General features: G+C 31.1%; 1 protein-coding gene across 1 annotated transcript in view; it reads left to right on the top strand.

The window, feature by feature from the left end:
* The window catches only part of LOC113370850 (regulating synaptic membrane exocytosis protein 2-like), a 49,323-nt gene extending 37,838 nt beyond the window's left edge, over nt 1–11,485 (top strand). The window contains exons 3-4 of the mRNA XM_026611532.1: nt 10,482–11,124; nt 11,463–11,485. Of these exons, the coding sequence (XP_026467317.1) occupies nt 10,482–11,124; nt 11,463–11,485 (666 nt within the window). The remainder of the gene's footprint in view (nt 1–10,481; nt 11,125–11,462) is intronic.
* The last annotated feature ends 12,031 nt before the right edge of the window (nt 11,486–23,516 follow it).

The following is a 23,516-nucleotide window of genomic DNA, read 5'->3' as shown; positions in this document are numbered from 1 at the left end:
GAGTATTTCGTAAAACAATTACAGAATATTTGGGCAGATACATTTACATACATACATATATTGATATATCCTCATAATATTGGCGATATTGAACTTTTTATAACGTTAGTATTTTATTTAATATTGATTACTTAATATATTATGATCACTTACTTCATATTCAATTAGTTTTAGTAGCTCATTAGTATTTTGCAACTGAATGCAGTAAAGTCTTATTAAATCTTGATTATTAAATATTGATTACTCAATATATTATGATCATTTTCTTCGTTTTGAATTAGTTTTAGTAGCTTATTAGTATTTTGCAAGTGAATGCAGTGAAAGCTTATTAAATCACCAAAGCTTAGAGATTTTGAATAAATTACTATAAAAAAAACTAATTTTTTATTGATTTTAATTCCGACCTACATGAGTGTGAAAATTGAGCGCACATCAACAAAATTTGTGAAAATTGTTTAAAAATTTATTTTGATATCTGTAGAATTCAGCTAACATCCTAGTCTTGATTCAGTGGAAATTAACTAAAATAATGAAAATAGGATAAATTATTTTCAACTATTTAAGAAAATTTAGAAAAACAACATCTAAAACACGTAAATATATTCAAAATATCATCAAATAAAAATATAAAAAATAATAAAATTATAGATTGAAAAAAATTGGTTAGACCACCTAATGATCTAAAAAACATTCCATTTCTATTAATCGTGAGACGTGCTAATTAGTTTTTGGCCTAAGCAGGTCCAGCTGTTTCGAAGATATTGGGCAAAAAGTGCTAAAAAATGACTATTCGGTTTTTGAGAGAACGGAGTGTTCAATTGGGATGATTTAAAAAATATTTTATTTGTATTGATGAAATGAAGAACTGAAGAAATTTTTGGGAAGGCAGGTCTAGCGGTTTTGGAGATTCAACATAAAAAGTAAAAAAACGCTCTTTGGCGATCAATTTTTGCATATCTTCACGTTTTAAAGGTTTCTGAATATTTTGGCTTAAAAAAATGGTTGTATGTGTGTATGTGCGGATACAAATCTTTGTCAATGATTTTGTGAACACAAATTAACCGATTTGAATAATTCAAAAGACATTCAATTTCTTCTTCTTCGAAAAAGTGCCAAAAATTGTAAATCAGTGAGAGAACTCTGCATTCAATTGGAAATTGAATTTATTCGTATTGACGAAATGAAGAACTGATTAAATTTTTGAGAAGACCGGTTTTTGAAAATCCAATAAAAAAAGTAAAAGAAATGCCGTTTGGCAGTCAAAAATGATTATTAGACATATGCACAACTAATAGAAATAGAGAAATCAGATATTTTATAGAGATTTCGATAATAAGTACGCATTTTGTTTACATTTCTACAGATTCCGTACCAATGTTTATTCGTTAGACAACGATGCCGTTCTTACGCGCTTCGATATTAGGACTCTAAATCAGCTATACAGCGCGATTGGTTTAAAAAAAGTTCAAAATTTTCAAAAAAAATTCAAATCTTTCAAAAAAGTCAAATTTTAAAAAATCTAATTCTTCCAAAAATTTTAATTAATTTTAAAGCTTTTTAAAAAATTTAGTTTTTGGTACGGGCAGTTCCAGCGATTTGCCTTAAGGCACGATGCCACGAACCACTAGTTACTAAATTTTTTTTAGAAAATACAGGCTCGTGCCGTACATATATGTATATTATATGTTTGATAGATGAGTAAATACATAATAAAAATAGTCGCCTTTATGAAAATATCGGGGCACATAATACCTCTCGAATATTACAAAACCTCGTATCTTTCACATTCACGGAAGGTTTTAATTTTTATGCCTGAGGTTTTGCGGCATATTCGTTCGTCGGTTCGTTCGTCGAACACGTCGAACAGAGTAGTGGCGTAGACTCATTACGAAGCCATTAGCGTCCCGGCTTACAATCGCGCCGTATCGATCTATCACAGATATAGACACCGCGAGAACTATGACAAAAACGTACACAAAACTCGAGTTTTCTCTTCCAAAAAAACATTATCACGTGCGCCTCTCGCATACTAAATTCACATTCACATCGATATCGTGAAAAATATTTTATTTATGATCGACATGTTTTTATATTGTTACGTTACGACAATACATGGACTCAATGATGAAGCTGTTTTGTTATACTGCAAACTTGCAAAAATAGAATTGGCAATTTATTTTTAATATTTAAAATTGGATTGATTTTATCGATTGGATTAATGAAACTGTGTTCTACATTTTGTTGTTACTAAAATTTATGATAGGCTAATAGCGGAGAGTGGGTACGGTTGTGCCAGGGTAGGGTCGTCATAACAGCTAAACTATACTGATTTTGAGATAGGGTCCAATGGGATAAAGATGAAGTATGTTTGTTAGAATAAATATTAAGTATGTTTGTTGGAACAAGTTTTCATTATTGTTTTCAGTCAGGGCCCTACTTTAACATGGTCTGTAAACATGTACGAATTTTTCTAATCATAACTTTCAATTGTTTAGAGATAGATCACTTTGTCATTTTGCTGTTGTTACTAAAATTTATGATGGGATAGTAGGTGAGAGTGGGTAGGGTTGTGCCAGGGTAGGGGTCATCATAACAGCTAAACTATACTGATTTTGAGATAGGGTCCAATAATAAGGGTCCAATAAAGATGAAGTAAGTTTGTTAGAATAAAGATAAAGTATGTTTGTTAGAATAAAGATGAAGTATGTTTGTTGGAACAAGTTTACATTATTGGTTTCAGTCTGCGCCCACTTTGACATGATCTGTATACCGCATTGCTGCTTTTAAAGAGTCAAAAGTAAGAGTCATGTTCGAATTCTTCTAATCTTAATTTTCAATTGTATAGAGATAGATCACTTTGTCATTTTGCTGTTGTTACTAAAATTTATAATGGGATAATAGTGGAGAGTGGGTACGGTTGTGCCACTGTAGGGGTAGTCATAACAGCTAACAGCAACTATACTGATTTTGAGATAGGGTCCAATGTAGATGAAGTATGTTTGTTCGAATAAAGATGAAGTATGTTTGTTGAAACAAGTTTCCATTATTGTTTACAGTCAGCGCCCTGCATTAACATGGTCTGTAAACATGGTTTTTAAAGAGTCAAAATTAAGTTTTCATGTTCGAATTCTTTTAATCATAACTTTCAATTGTATAGAGATAGATCACTTTGTTATTTTGCTGTTCTTACTAAAGTTTATGATGGGATAATAGAGGAGACTGGGTACGATTGTGCTAGGGTAGGGGTCGTCATAACAGCTAAACTATACTGAATTTCGAAATAGGGTCGAATGGGATAAAGATAAAGTATGTTTGTTAGAATAAATATGAGGTATGTTTGTTGGAACAAGTTTTCATTATTGTTTTCAGTTACCACCCTACATTAACAAGGTCTGTAGACATGGTTTTTGAAGAGTCAAAAATAAGTTTTCAGGTTAGAATTCTTTTAATCATAACTCTTAATTGTGTACAGATAGATTACTATGTTTGTCATTTTGCTGTAAGTTGAACATTAGTAGTTAATTATCAGCAATGAGTTTTTGCGTAGATAATTCAGCTCCTAATTAGTCATAACGATTATTTATTTTCGAAATTGTGCCTAGGGTACGGTTGTGACATATTTTGTGGGTACGTAATGAAATGTATTTTTTGTTATTTTTGGGTGAAGATTAATCAGATAGAGTAAAATCTAACTCAAAGAAAGAAAGAATGGAAAGGAAAATTCAGTACAAGGAAAAAAAGATTTCACAATGATTTCTAGTTAACTTTGTTTAATAAATTATGTTTTATTATATATTGCTATATAATATTCATAAGGATTATGTTGTGATGTGTTACATATTTTTAACAATAAATTAAAAATAATTAATAAAAAGCCGTTATAAACCATTTTGGTGTTCATAGCTACTGTTTTTTAACATATGACTGTCACTATCTTGGGGCTGTGAACGATTGTAATTGTCACATTTATGTGGAACTAATTGCGAATATTTTGCACATTTTTAATTGTTTTGTAAGAAATTTGAAAATACTATCTTGATAAAGTTATTCCATTTAATCATTGTTTTATCGTTATGAATTATTAAATAAGATCCTTTGCAGATTTGTCTTTTGTATAATTTTGTTTTCAAAATGTAGTACACTCGGGTTGAAAAAATCTACACTATATATTGTGTTTTAAAGTGTATCCAGAATACTTATGAGACCAATATATTAAATCATAGCAAACTTTTTTGAGTATTTCATGATCAATTCCAATTCTATTTATCTATGTCATGTCTTTGTTTTAATTTTTATAGATTTTTTTGGACAGCACAATTTTTCTATAAAATTATTAACAACTAGTTAAACCTAAAAAAGACATTTTTTTAGTAGGGTACGAGTAAATACTTATTTAAATTTCTTGTAGTGTATACTAGAGCAGTACCACTAAAAGATTACAGCTCCTCTCCCAAGTAATTCCAGTTCGTGTAAATGGTGAAGTTAAAAATGCTTCTAAATCTTATAGTCAAACCGGATCTGGGTTAGCTAACCGCCTCTCTAATAAATTAAACCGTGCAACTAACAGATTCGTAACCGCGCTACGTTCGGAATGAAAGAGATTTTTCCGTATGATATCCGGGATTTTAGCTTTGCTATGGAAAAATTGTTTGCTGGCTTGTTGAAAACATAGTTTGATATTAAAAACATATAGTTTTTGTAAAAGAAAAACTTTATCTTGTCTTGATTACTATTTTTCTAGACTTGTGTAGTGTATGCAGCGCATAGTGATTGTAAAAATGTTCGTCGGCTTGTTGAATACATATACAGTTTGATATGGTTTTAAGGGGCACAACTAGTGTAACCGCCTAAAAAAAGGTGATTTTTGGGAATTCATATTAAAAAAAACTACTTTATTAATCATTTCAAAATTTTAGGAATATATTTATACATGTTTTAAAAATACATAGTAAAATTTTTGAAGAAAAAAATTAAATATTTTTTAAGTTATCGTCGATCTACAACGGCGCGACAAAAAAGGCCCTTCACTGCTGCAGTGATTCCGGCCTTCTACGTGGATGAAATTAAAAAAAAAAATTCTCGTTAAACTAGATAATATTGTCTGTAAAATGAACTGTGATAAAGAAAAAAAAATCAAAAATTGACAAAATGACGGCGGTTTTTTTAAAAAAAGTCGAATTTTACCCAAAATTTTGGTCGTTTTTGGACTGCCAAAATTCGATTTTTGATCCGATCAAAAAATCGATAGTTCATTTTACGGAGAACTATATATAGAACATGTGAAAAAATTTGATAGTGATCGGATCATTTGTTTTTGAGTAATCGCTGCAGCAAATTCGAAAAATGCTGTTTCGAGAAAAACGCGTTTAAAGATTAAATGATCTGTATGTACTCATATATACTATTTAAATGGCTGTGACTCAAAAACTATTTGAGATATCGATTTAAAATTTTGGTATGTTATTTTTAAAAGTATAACGTATCAAAATATGGAAAAATTGAAAATTCGATTTTTTGAAAATTTCACACTAGTTGTGCCTTTTAAGTTGTTTTCAAATGTCTGATATATGATTGTAAGTTTCTCGTTTCTAAAACATTTATCTCCTGAAAGCAATGTTGTAAGAATCTGGATGATAGCTCATTACACATATTTTGCCGTATACTTTAGAATAGTATCTTTGAAAATTCTATAATACAATTGTTATTGAGATTACTATACCCTACTATACTATACCCTACGGAGAGTTAATAATAGTGACGGACCTTTTTACCCGCGGACCTTCAAGCCCCGCTAGATCAAGACTAGCTTATTACTTTATTTAAATAATTACATCAACCAAAACAAAATAAGATTTCCACAGTCTCTACTTCTGATTTCGTTACCATCCTTTTGTGACCATTTTCTCCGCCTCGAGGAAAGTTTCATTCGTAACGGGCGTTTCGGCTGCAACTCAAGCTGGAAATGCATCTTTCCTTCTTTGGCTTGCGGCCAGGTCACCACACCCTTGGTTCTTGTACAAAGAAGTTATTGTTCGCGTCGTGATATTCTATTAACACGTACGTAAAGAGTTTCTTAACCTCGCGATTTTCGACTGCTTTGTCTGTGATTTATTATCATCATTTGGACTAAAATCTTAAGATCTTGCTATCTCGACAATGGAATTATTAATTACCGCGACGTAATTTGAGCGCAGTAAAAAAATCAAGTGCAGCGGAATTTGCAAGTCGAGAGCGAAGAACGTTTGAGTGAATTTGGGTTATTTGCGACATTTTTTGGAGGAGATGCCCACACTTTTGATTATTACATAGTATAGATTTTTGCACAATTTAAGCATTGATTGTAGTTACATATATGGAAATCTTTATTTTGTGAATAAACTGGAGTTTTTTTGTATAGCGATGGAAATGCCTTTATGCATCCCAGACTGGTATTTTGTCTGGGTATGTCGGACTCAATGCCACCCTGGTATAACCGCGACTAAAACCTCCGCTTTGTCCTTGTACCTGGTCCTCACGGAAACCGCCGTTAGGGGGGAGGATCTAGAATGTTATCATTCTTAGCTTCATTTTATACTCATCTTTTAAATGGGCGAAGCCTCATTCGCCATTTGTCTCTTCATAGAACGCAGATCAATTAGCACCTCTGGATTTATCAAAGGTGCAAACTATAAAATGTCAAATAAGAATTACTCTGCCCCTAGTTCATACGATTAAGACATTATTCTAGATTAATAATAATAGAGACACACCCATTTCATGATCTTCTATATGATTACTTTTATTTAATTGACATTATCAAAATATTAGTTAAAAATTAAAAAAATATATAGTAAAAAAATTGTTTTCCTCTTTTACATCCTTCCAAAAATTGCATAAAATGTCTCTATGTCAAAATACCCCACCCTCAATAGGCAAATTTATGTCTGTGTCTTAACCACTTACTAACTAGAATGACATATATAATTAATAATATCTATAATTCTATATTGTTTCAACTTTCAATTGATATATTCTATAATTCTGTATTGTTTCAACTTTCATAATTATTCTTGTATGCCAATATTCGAATCAGGCATTATTGAATTAATTCTAATTATAATACTTTAAATATACGATGCGATGTTCTTTTATGTGACAGCGCGAAACACGTTAACTGTGTTATTAAGTCTATATTTGACATCAATGGCGTCTAAAACGGAAACTTGTTCTTGCAATTTTAATACTTTTCCGAGTTATTTCCAATACTACTCTAAGAAGATCAATACGTTGTCAGCTGCTATGGAACGATAATTTTAGCCACTTGATTTGGTAATATTCTGACGAAGTATTTTACCTTATATTGAAATGACAAACCATTATTTTAGTAAAGTTTATAAAATAATTTATTATATATATGTATACTAGCAAACCCGACGAACCCCGTTTCGCCACCAGATGGTTTCGTGAGAAAGATGAAGAAATTTTTTGTTCGTTTTATATTTGAAAAGGAAAAATTTGATTTTATTGCACAACAGTAATGAATTTATTTCGATTACAAAAATGAAGTATTTTTTAGTTGAACTTCTCTAAGTTAATGAAAGTGAATCCGCAAAATATCCGTTTCATGGAATGCTCTTTGGTAAACCATATTTTTGGTTTTTTGGTCTGACGTTCACACAAACAAAGCGGATGGATTTCCAACTCGTGAACAGGCAACGTATAACTGCCCAAGTGAAAAACAATGATTTTCTAAATAATCTATTTGAGATTTATCTCGCAAACACTAAGCGATTGCGACTTATTAGTGGTCATTGCGAACGCAAGGCGAACTGGAAATTGCAATCGTTTGAAGTCAAACGGAAGACCAGTCGGAATCATTGGTATGTCACCAAATCGCCAGCAATTTTTGATTAAATGGTGAAATTCAGTGCGTGTACATCATTATTCTTTGCGGCAAGAATTGCTCGTTGACTTAACCAAGCATAATTCTGATAATTCTTACTAATGTCTTTATTAGAATTTTCAATTACAGTGCGTGAAGTTCCAGCAATTTGCATTAAGGCACGATGCCATGCACCACTAAATAAATTCTTAGCTATAAACCTTGCAGAGCCCGAGACCTTTCCAACGAATGCAAAATTGTCGAAATCGGTTCGTGCGTTCTGGAGTTATTTTGTCAGGAAGAAAAACCCGACTTATTTTTATATATATGTGGATAATAATATAGTTGCAAACAAATGTCAAAAGTTGTTTTACACGTTAAAATATCTTTGTCATAATTTAACGTCCAATACGTCGAATTAAAAATAATAAATGAATTTATATAATTATTTATTTGGTTGTTTCACTAAATGTGTGCTATCATTCAGCAGAAGTAATCTTATATATATATATATATATATATATAATAATAATAATAATAATAAAATCAGAAAAATACAAAATTATTGCAACATAATTAAGCTTTCTTATGAAAAATAATTTTATAAAAGTAGCAATGAATTTGTTTATCTAATTTTTATATTTTGAAGATTTTGTTGAATGACAAGCATCACAACTAATACAAATAAAATATTATATACATTTATTAATTATTTTTAATTAATTTTAGATTATGTATATATATAATAATATAAAATAATATTCGTTTTAATCGTTATTATAACACATATTTCAATTATCACTAAAAGCAAACTTAATTTTCTGTTTTCATCTAACAACCTCTGCCCATTCATTATGTTCGAAATGAACGATCCCGACGATCTTGACGATCTCGACGATCTCTCGAATGATTCGCGAACGCACTCACTCAATTCGAAATCCGTCGCCGGGCTTTTTGATAATTGCTAAACGCAAACGCAAACGCCGTGACTATGACTATGACTATGACAGAAGCGCGCATTAATGAATGTACAAATCTTCTCCATGGCAATTGCACGGAGCCCGAGGACATTTCATTTGCACTAATGCAAGCGGATAATTAAATGTGGTTGCAAACGTCAAATCTGAGATCAATTATTGTCAGTGGTGAGGATTGTAATATACTTGATAGAGGACATTTCAATTAATTATTGTAGTTGGTACATCAATACACAAATTGTTTTGTAAACATTGTCATGTAAACAACAAAGGAAAATTCTTAATTTATACCAATGTTATGCTTAATGTTGGTTTAACTTTTTATTAGTAATCAAGATTTTACCAGGCATTTTTGAAATCAATCCGTGACTCTTTGAGATAGGGGATGATAGTTTGTGCATGTAAATACCTGTATATTTAAGTTAGTACAAGTTCTGAGAGCTAGCAAAAAGAATGAAAGAAAAAGAAAAAAATTAAAGATCAATATATATCGCAAAATAAATAGTTTCATAAATAGTTGTTCCCATTTACTTTTCTATGGTGAACTCAAACCGAAATTTTATGATAGTACAAATTTATATTACCTGCCAAACTACGCACCTGTTTACTTTTGTATACTTCGTTGTCTCTAACAGGATTGTTTACATGCTCAATCCAGATAAGGAAATATTTTAATATCGTTTATGATCCTATTGACAAACGACTGTTACTACTTACCTCTGTCACAATAAGCCATTCGCCCGCCTACTAATTATTGCAATTATTGTTGGTCATTAGTAATATGTTGTTTATTAACTTCCCGTAGGGTAAGTTATTGTAATGGGCCGAAAATCGGAATTGAAAATTTTCACATTTCTCGACGTTTTGAAGGTTTCTGAACATTTTGGAATACCTCAGAAAAAATGGATGTGTGTGTGTGTGTATGTATGTATGGATACAAATTTCCAGTCACGTTTCCGGGCGAACGGATCAACCGATTTGAATGGTTCAAAAAGCATTCGATTCCTATCGATAGGGAAAAGAGCTGATTAGTTTTTGGCAAAGGCAGGTCCAGCCGTTTCGAGGATACGGAGCAAAGAGTGCAGAAAATAGAAATCGACTTGTTGAGAGAACGGAGTATCCGAATTGAATGATCTAAAAAACATTTAATTAGTAATGATTGGGAGAAGTGTTTATTAGTTTTTGGCAAAGGCAGGCCCAGCCATTTTGAAGATAAGGAGCTAAATATGTAAAAAATGGCAGTTTTTGAGAGAACTAAGCGTCCGATTTGAATGATTCAAAGAACTTTCTGCTTGTCTTAACAAAATAATTGATTTTGGAAAAAAAAATTTGTACCAGTTTTTTTTTTTTTTTTAATTTTTTGTAAATCGAAAATAATTCAGATTTTATTTTTAATTATGACTATAGTTCTAATATACTTTAAACAAATAATTTCAACTTTGCAATTCAGTTTATATAATTCTTATAAATATTAGACAATGTTACAATATTTATAATAATCTATTTGAAAACATTCAGTATTCCTCGAACATTTCGTTACGGTGTGGAAAGTTCCAGCAATTTGCCTTAAGGCACGATGCCACCCACCCCACTAGTTCTGTTTTACTTTTATAAAGTGTTTATACTATTTTTTTTCTTTTCAGGTGATATGGGTTTGCATACTATGTCGAAAGAAACAAGAACTTCTTTCCAAGACCGGACAATGGATAAACAAAGGCCCTGGTCAAGATGCTATCATGCGCCGTATAGAAGCAGACATGCAGCATCAAATCGGTTCTCCAGCTGCCGTTCCTGCTTTCCATCACCAACAAACCCTTGTTCAACCTGGCCACCAAGTACCGCATCAACAATTTCTGCAGCAACAATCCTGCGATAAACGGCCCAAACTAGAAAGAGCTCGAAGTGCCGCCGAACAAGAAATGTTAAATGCTCCGTCTTCACCTCTTCGAAGGCAGTATTCGCAGCAGGAGCAGCGTCTGATACCTCCAGACGATGTGGATGATCCTAGTTATTACAGAGGAGAACTGGAAGGACTGATGCGAACTCATCCTCATCTTGTGCATCCTAGACAGAGGTTTGGGTTAACACCACAAACGCAGCAGCAACCAGGAGTGCCAACTGGCGGCATATCGCTGCCGGAAACCCCGAAGAAACATAGACGCAGTAGACCTGAGACGCCTACGATGCAGGGACAACATCAACTGCAGCAACCGCAGATTTCTTTCAGCAGCTCGGAGGAAGACCTTAGATCAACCCCGGAGTGCGACGAGAGATTGCGGGAAAAAGGTAAGATTGTTTTTGATTGTGATTGCTATAGTTCCAAATTGGTTTTGCTCAAAAAATATATCCCGTCAATTACCAATTAAAATTTTAGCATAAGTGGATTTAATTAGACAATACTAAGTATGAACATAATTTCTATATTTGATATTTATTCATACTTTTTCTAAATTGTTTTGCCATTGATTTATGCTTCAAAGAGAAACAGAAAAAATAGCTGTTGAGCAATAACATACAAATTGCAAACGCAACCAAAATAAATTCTAAAAATATATATCTATCACATTTTATTATCATGAATGTTATATTATTCTAAATATTTATACGTGTAGCTTCATTTTCAGGAATCTTTGATTTATTTATATAGTTTGTGATATATAGAACGTATATAATATGTTGCATTGCATATTTCATTGTTTACAAACAAAATACGAAAAACAAATAATCCTAACAATTTTTTTAGATTATTTGTGAACCGCGTCATTTTTTATGATAATAGAAGATTATTCTAAATACGTTTGGAAGTCGGATATATATTCGACATTTTTGGTATTGGAATATATTTTACTATTTGTGTTTTATTTTCTGATTGTGGCCTGAGAGAGTGTTCAAGTCTATTTAACTTTGTCGTGATATTCCTATAAAAATGTTTTATAGAAGCTATATAGCGAAAAGAGCCAACAAACTATAAAATATTCCGCACCGAACTATAGACAATTTAAGACTGCGATATTCGTGTCGTGTTCCAGTCATCGCTCATTTCGTTTTCAGTTTATGCCAGTGACGGCCGATAAAAAACGATTATTGATAGAACATTTTCAGCTTCTTGTAACTTAAAGTTCAGCATAGGAAATATTTTGCTATAGTTTTTACATGCGCTTACGGGCAGTTGCACATCCATCACTACGTTAGTCATAAAATAAAAACTAATTATACTGGTTAAATTTTTTGTTGATATAGAATTTTTTTTGATTAATCGACACATTCACTGATAATTTAGTGTTGCTTACACTTTCCCTTGCTAATCTTTTTCATTCGTTTGACAATAAAACCATATCTGGACATGAAATGCCACCTGGAAATTAAACAAAATGTTTCAAATTAGGACTAATAGGATTATTTTTGTTTGAAATTATTACAATACGAAATTTAAATTTGAATATTTTATTTTACTAAAACCAACTTGACAATGGTCTCACGCAACATATGCGTGCGTAGCAGTGAATGCGTTGAATTAGTTTTTTTGTATAGCAAAGAAAATTCTTCAACGTATCCCAGTCTTAGATGTTTGACCTGGGTATATAAGAAAAATTTATAAATTATATATTTATGTAGCTATGGAATTTGGAAAATAGTGTTTATAAGAGCTATTCTCGGATAAAATAAAAATATTGAGTTTTACGGTTCTGTATCAGTATTAATTGGTAGTCACGACTGGTCAAAAACCTATGTATTTGCTTTATACATGAACCGATTTTGACAATTTGAGACTACCAACTCATACGAATGTAGACCATAATATTTCTATTTTAACCTAGAATTGGCTATATAAATAGGTGATACTTAACGAAACACTGATTTTATTATACTCTTATAGGTTTTAACTTTGTTTTAACAAGTTTTAGTACAAAAATTATATATAATTTTTTATAAATTGGATTTTACATAGAAGTGGACTGATACATAAGTTGTCTACCCTGGAAATTATACATTTTTTTATATTTATGGAACACCGATTTTGTTACACTGTTATAAGTTTTCACTTTGTTTAACAAGTTTCAGTACAAAAATTTTATATTTTATTTTATAAAATAGATTTTACATAGAAGTGGACTGGTACATAAGTTGTCTAACCTTGGATTTTATACATTTTTTGTTATTTATGTGATATAAAAGGAAAAGTTTTGATATTTTCTCAAAATAATCTCAAAGACATATTTTTAATAATAGTGTGCTTAGAGTTTGTTATGGGTTGAACAGGATATAGTTTGGCATGGCGTGTTTGCCATACCAAAGTATTTCTCTTGTAAAGTGCCTGGATGCTAATATTGTCGTGACGTTTATATTTGTTGTAAAATTTCTCAGGCTGGTTATTTCTATAGTCAAATACATCGAGAAACATCGGTCTTGACTGTAGTCTCTCGATATGTTAGTCTCCGTGCCTTATTCTGTGTAGTATGTAGTGTCCGTAAATTCGTCTTAGCAATAATCAATAGATTGTATTATTTATCAAATAGCATTTGAAACTGTGTAGTATAATTTCATTTTACTACTGATAAGATTAGAAAAGTCGATATACAATTTAGTTTTCCTCCTCCCTCCCTGTAAAGTTTACTAACAATGTTGCAGTTGTTAAAATTAGAAATAGATTATGCACCTCATCCCTCGTGAGGTGAACTATCGCTGTCAATGATACTTTTCGGGTGATACCCTCCGTGTTCTGGCGTGACGCCCTCTCTATCAATTTCCATCCCCGCGGAGAGAACTTACATCGTTCCTTTCCTTTTCTTACTCCACGTGCGTGCATACGGGGTGCCCCGTTTCTCGTTTCGTTCTGAACGAGAAACGCATCGGCTCTCTTGCTCACTTGATCTTTCAGTGGCGCGGAGAGATTCTTTGTAATCATATGAATATTGTAAAAAAAAACTCCTTGATTTATAATAATCACAGATCAACCGATTTGAATTATTAAACTGGTGATGCATTTCATCGTGCTTTAAGGCAAATTGCTGGAAATTTTTCGTATCGAAAATTTTTTGAACTCTTTTGAATTTTTTTATGTTTTGAATTATTTTCTACAGATTTGAATTTTTTTCATAATAATTGCCCTGAGTAGCTGTTGAGAGAATAAATATCAGAACGCTTAAGCGCCACGTCGCACTATAACTGATAAAGATTGGTACGAAACTCATAAAAATATACGTATTATTAAAAACTCTATAAAATATCTGATAATTTGATTTGCATAATATCATCAAAATATACCGCCAGATAACGTTTTTTATATTTTTTTGTTGGATTTCCGAAACCGATGGTTCTGCCTTCCTAAAATTCAATCAGTTCTTCATTTCATCAATACAAATTAAATGTTTTTGGGCACTTTTTGCCCAAACTACTTATTTTGTTCATATAAAGATTTTCTCTTATCTCAGTAACAGTTTATCGTAAGATGAAATAACTGGATTCGAATAACAATTTATCGAACTGACTTTTTTGCTCTCGCTCTCTTATATTTCTGTAAATGGGCAGAAATTTTTATTTGGTTGTGAGCACTGTCATTTAGTTTACGAGACTTAATATTAATTTTTAGGTATACGTTATTTTATTGTTTAGTAAGATGTACTGTTGATTTTAAGCAAGATTCAACCGTTTATTTCATATTTTTATAATAGCGTACATATGGTGGGGTAAAAAGGACCAAATTTTACCTTTACCCTGGTAAACGTAAAACAACAAAAAAGTAAATTAAGTTAAAAATAACTATTTTACAAAAGATAAATTCAAATATACAGTTACTCCAATTCTGCTGATAAATATTTATACCGAAATACCAGATAAAGGTATTCTTATGAAATTTTTAGTTCATATTGTTTTAATAATTTTGCATAAATTTGTTTTAATAAAATAAGACACTGTATCTCTTTACCCGAGGTCTGTTTCTTTTCACTCTACCTTTAAAGATAAAATAAAAAGGGACATATGACAAATTTTAGAAAAATTGCTAAAAAGATATTTCTATAATTAGAAGTTAACTGAGAATTTTAATGAACTTATTTTGATAGTTGTTTGTTCGATACATGTTAAGTATTGTGATGTACTTCATTTAATTTAGACAGTATTACCACTAAAAGTCAATTTGGACCTTGTGCCCCACCCTACCCTTCTGACATTTTTTGTTTTACATACAAAACCTTGTGTCGGTTTGGCAGCTTTCTTCACTAATTGAAAAATGACATCAGAGCAAAATTTTTTTCACTTTCTCTTTGAGTTAACCACTATTAGTATCATAAACTTAAAATTGTACTACATATTGGTATGTTGGTAAAATTTAACCAATCTTAAATTTGAATAAATATAATTAGTAAAATTCTACAAACAAACTGTTGCGCTTGAAAAATTTTCCATAATTTTAATTTATCGGTTTGAATTGAATTCATTCAAGTTGTGTTCATGGCTACTTCCTTTACGCTTCGGTTATTTTTAAAATCCTACGTAGACAATAATTTTTACAACTGTCCGAAATGGGCAATAAGTAAAACAAATATATTGTCTGAAATTAACACCCTAGACAATATTAGAATACGATGTGTTCATATGACTAACACAAACATCATCACTGACTATTTATATTTACAACATTTTACTTTCGCCGCAACAACTTTCTACGCACTCCGCTTTCCATAAAAATTCTCATTTTATTCATGAAGTATAAATCCATGTAGTTTTTCTTCGGCGATTTTTTTGCTACGCTACTGCTCCACCTCCTGGCTCCACCGCCCTCGCTCGGGCTTTCGTTCCGCCCGTAACGCAGGAAATCGGTCGATAGCAGAGCGTACTGAAACGTCGGACTCGAAGCCTGTGAAGAATTTATACTTCGGGGTTGTATAGAGTACGATGATCGCATCGAGCGACGCGAAAAGGCGAAGAAAAAATCGTGGTCGGAATATGACAAGTGTGGAATAGGAATAGGAAAAAATACACTCGAATAAAATGATACACACTTATATATACGTATGTTTATATGTGAGTGTGATTTTTAATTTGCTCATACTTTATTAACATCTCGTAGGGTAAGTTATTGTAAGCGTCTAAAAATCGAATATAATTTTTTTTGCATATTTTCACGTTTCAGAGGTTTCTGAACAATTTGGCATACCTCAAAAAAAAATGGATGTATGTATGTATGTGTGTGTGGGTGTGTATCTATGGATATAATTTTTCGTCCACGTTTTGGAATACCTTAGAAAAAATGGATGTATGTATTGTATGTATGTGTGTGTGTGTATGCATGGATACAATTTTTCGTCCACGTTTTCAGGCTTGAATACTAGATAGGATTATGAAATTCACTCATATATTTGAAATTAACAAATTAACTTTGCAATTCAGTTATAAGCTTTAACACTTTGTCTATAAAATACGAATAAGGAAAGTTACAGTGTTTATAATAATCTATTTATCTATTTGAAACATTTAATGTTTAAAACGGTACAGGAAGTTCAAGCAATTTGGCTTAAGGCACGTTGCTATTTACCACTAGTTATATTATTTTTTTGCTGAGACTGAAATGAATTTTGCTGAGACTTGTCAACTTTGTTTAAAAAATTATGTTTTGTTTAATTTGATTATATTTTATTCATAAGACTTGTTTAAATGATTATGCTGTGTTGTGCTATATATTATTGTTATTAACGACAATAAAAGTAGTTATAAACATCTTGGTGGTTAAACTTATTTTTATGTCTGTCACAAACGTCCCTGGGGGTTTGATTATGTGAAATTGTACCTGCTCCAGTTTTCTGCTAATAACTCTAGAAATTTTATGAAAGTAGGATAATCATGCTACTTGAAAAAACTGAATTAGATTTTCTAACAAAAAATTCGGACTTACTTAAATGCTAACCTAATACTATATACTTACTCACAAATAGTTACTATTTGGTTGCTATTATTACATAGATCTTTATTCTCTAATTAAATTCGTCATCAACAAAATGATTGATTGATATCAGCGGAAAGTTCTATAAATAAAATTTTGATGAATAATCGCAAACCAGTAATTCATTCTTAAAATAGACTTGTTCTAAGAAACGATATTTTTAATTTTTGAAATATTGATCTATATTAGCTACTAAATCTCTACATAATAGTAATTTCATAAAATATGACAAATAGTATTTTTCAATATACGGGCACGCTGAAAGGACAGCTAAACTTATTTAAAAAATGACATGAAACACTGAAAGAAAGATTGGAACTTATTTCTAATAAATCAATATACAGTGCACAAAACGCTGTTCTATTTCAGTTCTACAGACATATGCTGCTAATGCCTGTTTGATTTGTAGCTGAAGCAACTGTTTCGTAATTTGTCGTCATTCTGTAGAATCAGGAAATATCTTTTACAGATGTAACATTTGCGAATAGAGATTTCTTATAATGTATTTGATAACTGCAATAATTTTGGTTTACCCGTTCGTAGATGAATGTAGGTACATTAAAAACTTCAATTAGAAAAAATATTTTTTATGAATTTATATGTTAACGAACGCATTATAATCATATGATATTGATTTACATCATTAACTTTCCGAAAAAAAGGAAGGATTTAATGAATTTATGTTTTCTCGACTTTTAAAGACACTCTGAATCGAATGAGACCATATTTGGGATAAGAATATATGTGTTCAAAATAAACAGTTGAACATTTTATCTAAATGACTAATTCTAATTCTTGTTTATAAAGTCGAATATTTACACGTATTGGGAAGTTTATGCAACTTGCCTTAAGGCAAAGTGCTATTTACAACTAGTTTGTATTCCCACTAAGTAAACAATATTAAATGACAAAGCTGTTGAGATAACCTTATTTTGTTATTTTTTAAAACTATTATGAGTTCCCATTTGTAAAAGCTCAAAATCAAACGATTTATTTGAAGTTTATATATTATATATTACATATTTAAAAGTGGAACGGTATTTTTATTACAACTACGTGAAACCATAATAATCTCCGCTGCAAGAAACATTACTGGAATCAGTTTTATCCGCAGAATATGATATTAAATATTCATAGTTTTTGTTATGTCGGAAATAAAACGCAAATCAGCATTCGTGTACAGTTTGCATTTACTACACAAACTCGCACGTGAAAATTAAAATATTCGAGCAAATCTAAACTAAAACGCGTGAGCTGACGCAATTGAGGCCGTGAAATCAAAACCCAGGGTGTTGTGCCGCACACCGATCCCGTTTCATCCATATGAGTATGTAGGGGAACCAGGGGTTATTTGTAACAGGGGTAAATAGGAACAGGCGTTTTTTAATAGGATCTTAAATGATATTAAAATATTTTTTGTCTTGATTGGACATGTAAATTGCCCTGCATAATACTGTCAAAGCTGCAGGCCGACGCAATAAACAAAACTGTACAGGTCCATCATTTTTTATTTGTAATTTAAAATTGTACTATCATGAAATTTTGGTTTGCGTTGTTATTATCGAATAATTTTAAATTTGATTAATTAATTATTAATTTGTTTGAAATTTATCAATTTTTGACAATGTGTAACAATTTTTATGATTGCTAAACTATATAAATAGTTATCTTGATTAATGTAAAATAATCACACCTAAAGTTAGTTGAAACAAAAACTTCTAGAAAGAGTCTAGTTGTAACATACATAGTCCGTTCTTTCAAAAACTGAATTACGTTTTTGGCACTTTTTGCCCCGTATCTTTGAAAATCCCGGACCTGTCTTCTCCAAAAACTAATCAGCACGTCTTTCCATCAAAAGAAATCGATTTTTTTTAATCATTTAAATCGGTTGATCTATGCGCTCGAAATCGTAGACGAAATATTGTATGCGAACATACACAAACATACATCCATTTTTCTTAATGCCAAAACGTTCAGAATCCTTTGAAACGTAAAGATATTCAAAAATTTTCTTTTTCGACTTTTTTGCGATTACTATAACGGAAAGTTGAAAATTATCAATATACTTTTTTGTGTTAAACTAAACTATCTCATTACCATTATTTTTTCTCCAATTATTGCGAAAATGAGTTAGTTAGACATGGTTTGTCGAACAATTTGGATGCTCGGGGTTTGTGTAATGTGAGACAAACCGTTTAATTTTGTCTCACATTACACGAGCATATGCACACTAATGAATTGGAATTTTTAACTTTAAAATAATTCATTCTAAATATTTGTGTGATAGTTAAATGCGACTTCACATACGAAAATCTTTGTTGCAATTGATATTAAATGAATCTTTTTCATTCGCACCCCCATAAGTTTACGTACGCTTCTCACACGCACGTTTCTCTAGTTTAGCTTGTACGATATAGCAACGAAAAACTCCTTTGACAGCTCGTACCTCAAATTTTTCTCGTATGACGAAGCAAATGAGCCGTTTATCTGGCGGTTTGTACCTCGAAAAACTCATATGACGTATTACCCCCGGCTCTTCTATGCATCGTATGACCGCAGCCGCTTCACGGCCACTGTGACGTACGACCTGCGCCGGGCTGCTACGCCTGGAGTGGGGTCTACGTCGCTACGCTATGACGTCAGCGCGTTCGTTCATTCATGTCGATCCGTAGAGCTTCGCCCGACGGGGATCGCCGGTAGTGGTGGGGCTTTACTGAACTAGTGTTAGAAGTATCGATGCAAAAGATCGATATTGAGTACTTTGAAAAGTATCTAATCAAAATATCGATGCCAAAAAAATATCGTGGCGAAAGTATCGATAGTACTCAATATCGAATTTTGAGTACTTTTCATAAAAATCAAACATCAGTGCAACAATGATCTAAAACTCATTAAATATCATATCACAATATTAGAATGAATTCTATTGCTTGTATCTGATGTGTTAAATCAGAATCATTTTCAATATTGTAAAATTTTAACAGTAATTTTTCAATACTACTTTCAAATTCTATAATTTTTTTTTAAAAAAAAGTTATAATAGTTGAGTATTTTTGATTAAAACAATATAATAGTCTGATACTATATTCAAAAAGCAATACTTTTTAAGTATTTTTAAGCACAATAATATTTTTAATATTTTTAAGTAAAATAATATTTTATAATTATTGAATATTTTTATATGAATAATTTTAGCAACTTGAATAAACCGTTACATGTTTGCATAAAACTGCAATATGAAGCTCTTTGGAAGCAATAAACATTCAGTTTATTGTTAATGACGGTCAAGATATATTATCTTCGACACTTGTAGAGAAGCATTCCTTCGGAGCAATGGGATTTAAAGTTTAAATGGTTCCGAGAAACTCAAACCCATATGTTTGCAAGTTGAAATTCAAAAATGTCAAAACATGAGTATTTTGCGTTAAAAAAGAATCGAAATATAATTATTTCAAATAATAAAATTCATCAATTTCTATACATTAGTATTTTGCGTAAAAAAGAATCGAGATATAATTATTTCAAATAATAATATTCATCAATTTCTATGTATTAGTATTTTGCGTAAAAAAGAATCGAAATATAATTATTTCAAATAATAATATTCATCAATTTCTATGTATTAATATTTTGCGTAAAAAGAATCAAAATATAGTAAACGCAAAATAATCATACTTTATTTGTTGAATATGTTTTTATAAAACATTTAAGGTACTTTAAAATCCGTTTCATTTTACATAAGAGTAATAAATAAACATCTTTATTTATTAGTGTGGTCATATTCATTTTGGGTTTTTGAGACTGATGACCCTGAGGGATCGTTTTTGGACAATTCTTTGAACAGTTACGACCACCTAGAGAGACTATTGTATTGCATTTGCAATGAGTGGTGTTCATAGTTGGTCGATGAGTGGTGTTCATAGATTACGCTGTCGATTCTTTTTGAGTACTATCGACGAAAAGAATCGATATTGGAAAATAGATCGAGCTAAAAAATCGATAGTAAAATACTCACTATCGACCGCAAAGTATCGATATTTACTCAGTACTCGATATTTTGTTCGAACACTATACTGAACGCGACGCTGGCCTGAGCCGAGCGCTTCGCTCCGCCGTAGCCCGCAGCGCTACTCCGATGTCGTGCTGGGGCCCACACGTGCGCTGTGTGGGTTGTTTGCTTGGGTTACAAGACAGACAAACTGCCACGAAATGAAACACTGCACTTTGCTTGCTTACGTCTTGCGGGACGCTATGCATATTTGTTTTAGTATGCATACATCGTTGTTCGAGATAAAAGTTTAACGGAATACATTCTGAATTGCAATATGCGGAAGATTAAGTTTATGGATTATCATTTTTATCAACACTATATATGTTAATATAATTTTGAACTAAATCCAATCTATTTTTTTAACCTTTTCCACTTTGGCAGTCTCCTCTGAGACTGCCTCTGCACTTGGCAGTTTGTATACATAATGACTAAGGGGCCAATTCTGGTGTAAAATAGACTAATGTTACGTAGGTGCTATATTACGTATCATTTTCATACAAAATGAAACTAAATACTGCCAAAATGCTATGTATTTGCTGCACGATCAGGCGTTTTACACATAAAATGCAAATTTGTTCATATGTTATTATTATTTTTTTAACTTCTCGTAGGGTAAGTTATTGTAATGGACCGAAAATCGAAATTGAAAATTTGTACATTTCTCGACGTTTTGAAGGTTTCTGAACATTTTGGCATACATCAGAAAAAATGGATGTGTGTGTGTCTGTATGTATGTATGGATACAAATTTCCAGTCACGTTTTCGGGCGCACGGATCAACCGATTTGAATGGTTCAGAAAACATTCGATTCCTATCGATAGCGAGAAGAGCTGCTTAGTCTTTGGCAAAGGCAGGTCTAGCCGTTTCGGGGATACGGAGCAAAGAGTGCAGAAAATAGAAATCGAGTTTTTGAGTGAACGGAGCATCCGATTTGATTGATCTAAAAAACATTTAATTAGTAATTAATGGGAGAATGATTATTTTTGACAATGGCAGGCCCAGCCATTTCGAAGATACAGAGCTAAATGTGAAAAAAATGGCAGTTTTTGAGAGAACTAAGCGTCCAATTTGAATGGTTCAGAGAACTTTCAGCTTGTTTTAACAAAATAATTGATTTTGAAAAAAAAAATGTATCATTTTTTTTTTAGTTTTTTTTTGTATATCGAAAATAATTCAGATTTTATTTTTAATTCTGACTAAAGTTTTAATATATTTTAAACAAATAATTTTAACTTTGCAATTCAGTTTATATAATTCTTATAAATATTAGACAATGTTACAATATTTATAATAATCTATTTGAAAACATTCTGTATTCCTCGAACATTTCGTTACGGTACTGGAATTTCCAGCAATTTGCCTTAAGGCGCGATGCCATACACCCCATTACTTTATTATTTTATTTAAACACATAGCCGACAGAATACCCCAAGAGAAATTAAAAATACAATTATCGCACATATAATACAGATAAAATACTGGTATCATAGATAATGTGTCAATTCGATAAAGTAACATAGAATACGATAAATAATAAAATAAATTTAAGAAGAAATATAAAGGTTAATTTGAGCAGATAAAGATTATTTGATTTAGTGTTATGAATATCAATATTTTTGTTAATTAAGTTAAAGTTACAGGACATAAGTAAAATAGGCGAATTTAAGAGAAATTTAGATTTAGGAATAGGATAATTGAAAAAATAAAAGTGATCGGGAAGATAATCTAGGAACGTTAAAGTATAGTTCGTTAACAATCAAAGGCCAGTTTATAAGCATTATTACGAAGTTTATATAGGAACATAATAGTATTGATAAAACGACAAATTATACCACATCAGAAATATGCAGCTATGACAACTTTTTTTGACACTGACATTTTGACTGTATTTAGTACCATTTTGTATAAGAAGCGCCACGTAACATAGCCTCTACGTAACATTGGTCCATTTTATGAACTAATGCGGTTCCTCAGTTCGTTTTGAAGCATCCGCGGGCCTTTTAAATAGTTTGTTACGTCTTTTCATGATTTTAAACATTAGTGACGATATCAAATTATCAAAATTTTCAAAAATCAAGAACTTAAAAAAAATAAATCTTCATAAACGATAGATTTTTATAAATGGAATACATATAAGAAGTAAATTTCCTAGAAAGTTTATAAGTTACATTTAAATATTGTTGCACTATATTTATAAAGATTTAAGCTCGCGCACGAAATAATGAAAAAATGATAAATGAATGAAATAAAGTGGCTTGTCATTGCCGGTAGCGCTGAGTATACAAGTTTTTATATTCTAAAAAAAAGTATATTAAAAAATATGAACATCTATGAGAAGCTTAATAAAGCGTAATTTATATTGAAGTTTCTATAAAGAAACATATGAAAATAAAATTCGAAAATAATGATACAAAGTCAACTTCAACGTGTTTTGATTTTCATATATAATTTATATCCATGCCATGATAAATTATATGCCTTTATAAATATTTATTTTTAGTTTTAAACGCATATAAATAAAAAATATTCTTTACACACTAAATATAAAATAGATTTTATTAATTCATATCAAATTTAACTGTTTCAGGAAATTTAAATAAATTCTAATACACAATTATGTGAAAAGCATCACACAGTAACCTTTTATCTATATTTTTCCATCTGTACCTCTCAAATATAAAATGTTAA

Source organism: Ctenocephalides felis, unplaced genomic scaffold, assembly GCF_003426905.1.
Source record: "Ctenocephalides felis isolate EL2017-DRISC unplaced genomic scaffold, ASM342690v1 CF-g0.4_SCAFFOLD_01492, whole genome shotgun sequence".
Classification (NCBI taxonomy): Eukaryota; Metazoa; Arthropoda; class Insecta; order Siphonaptera; family Pulicidae; genus Ctenocephalides; species Ctenocephalides felis.
This window is presented reverse-complemented; position numbering and strand designations above follow the sequence as displayed.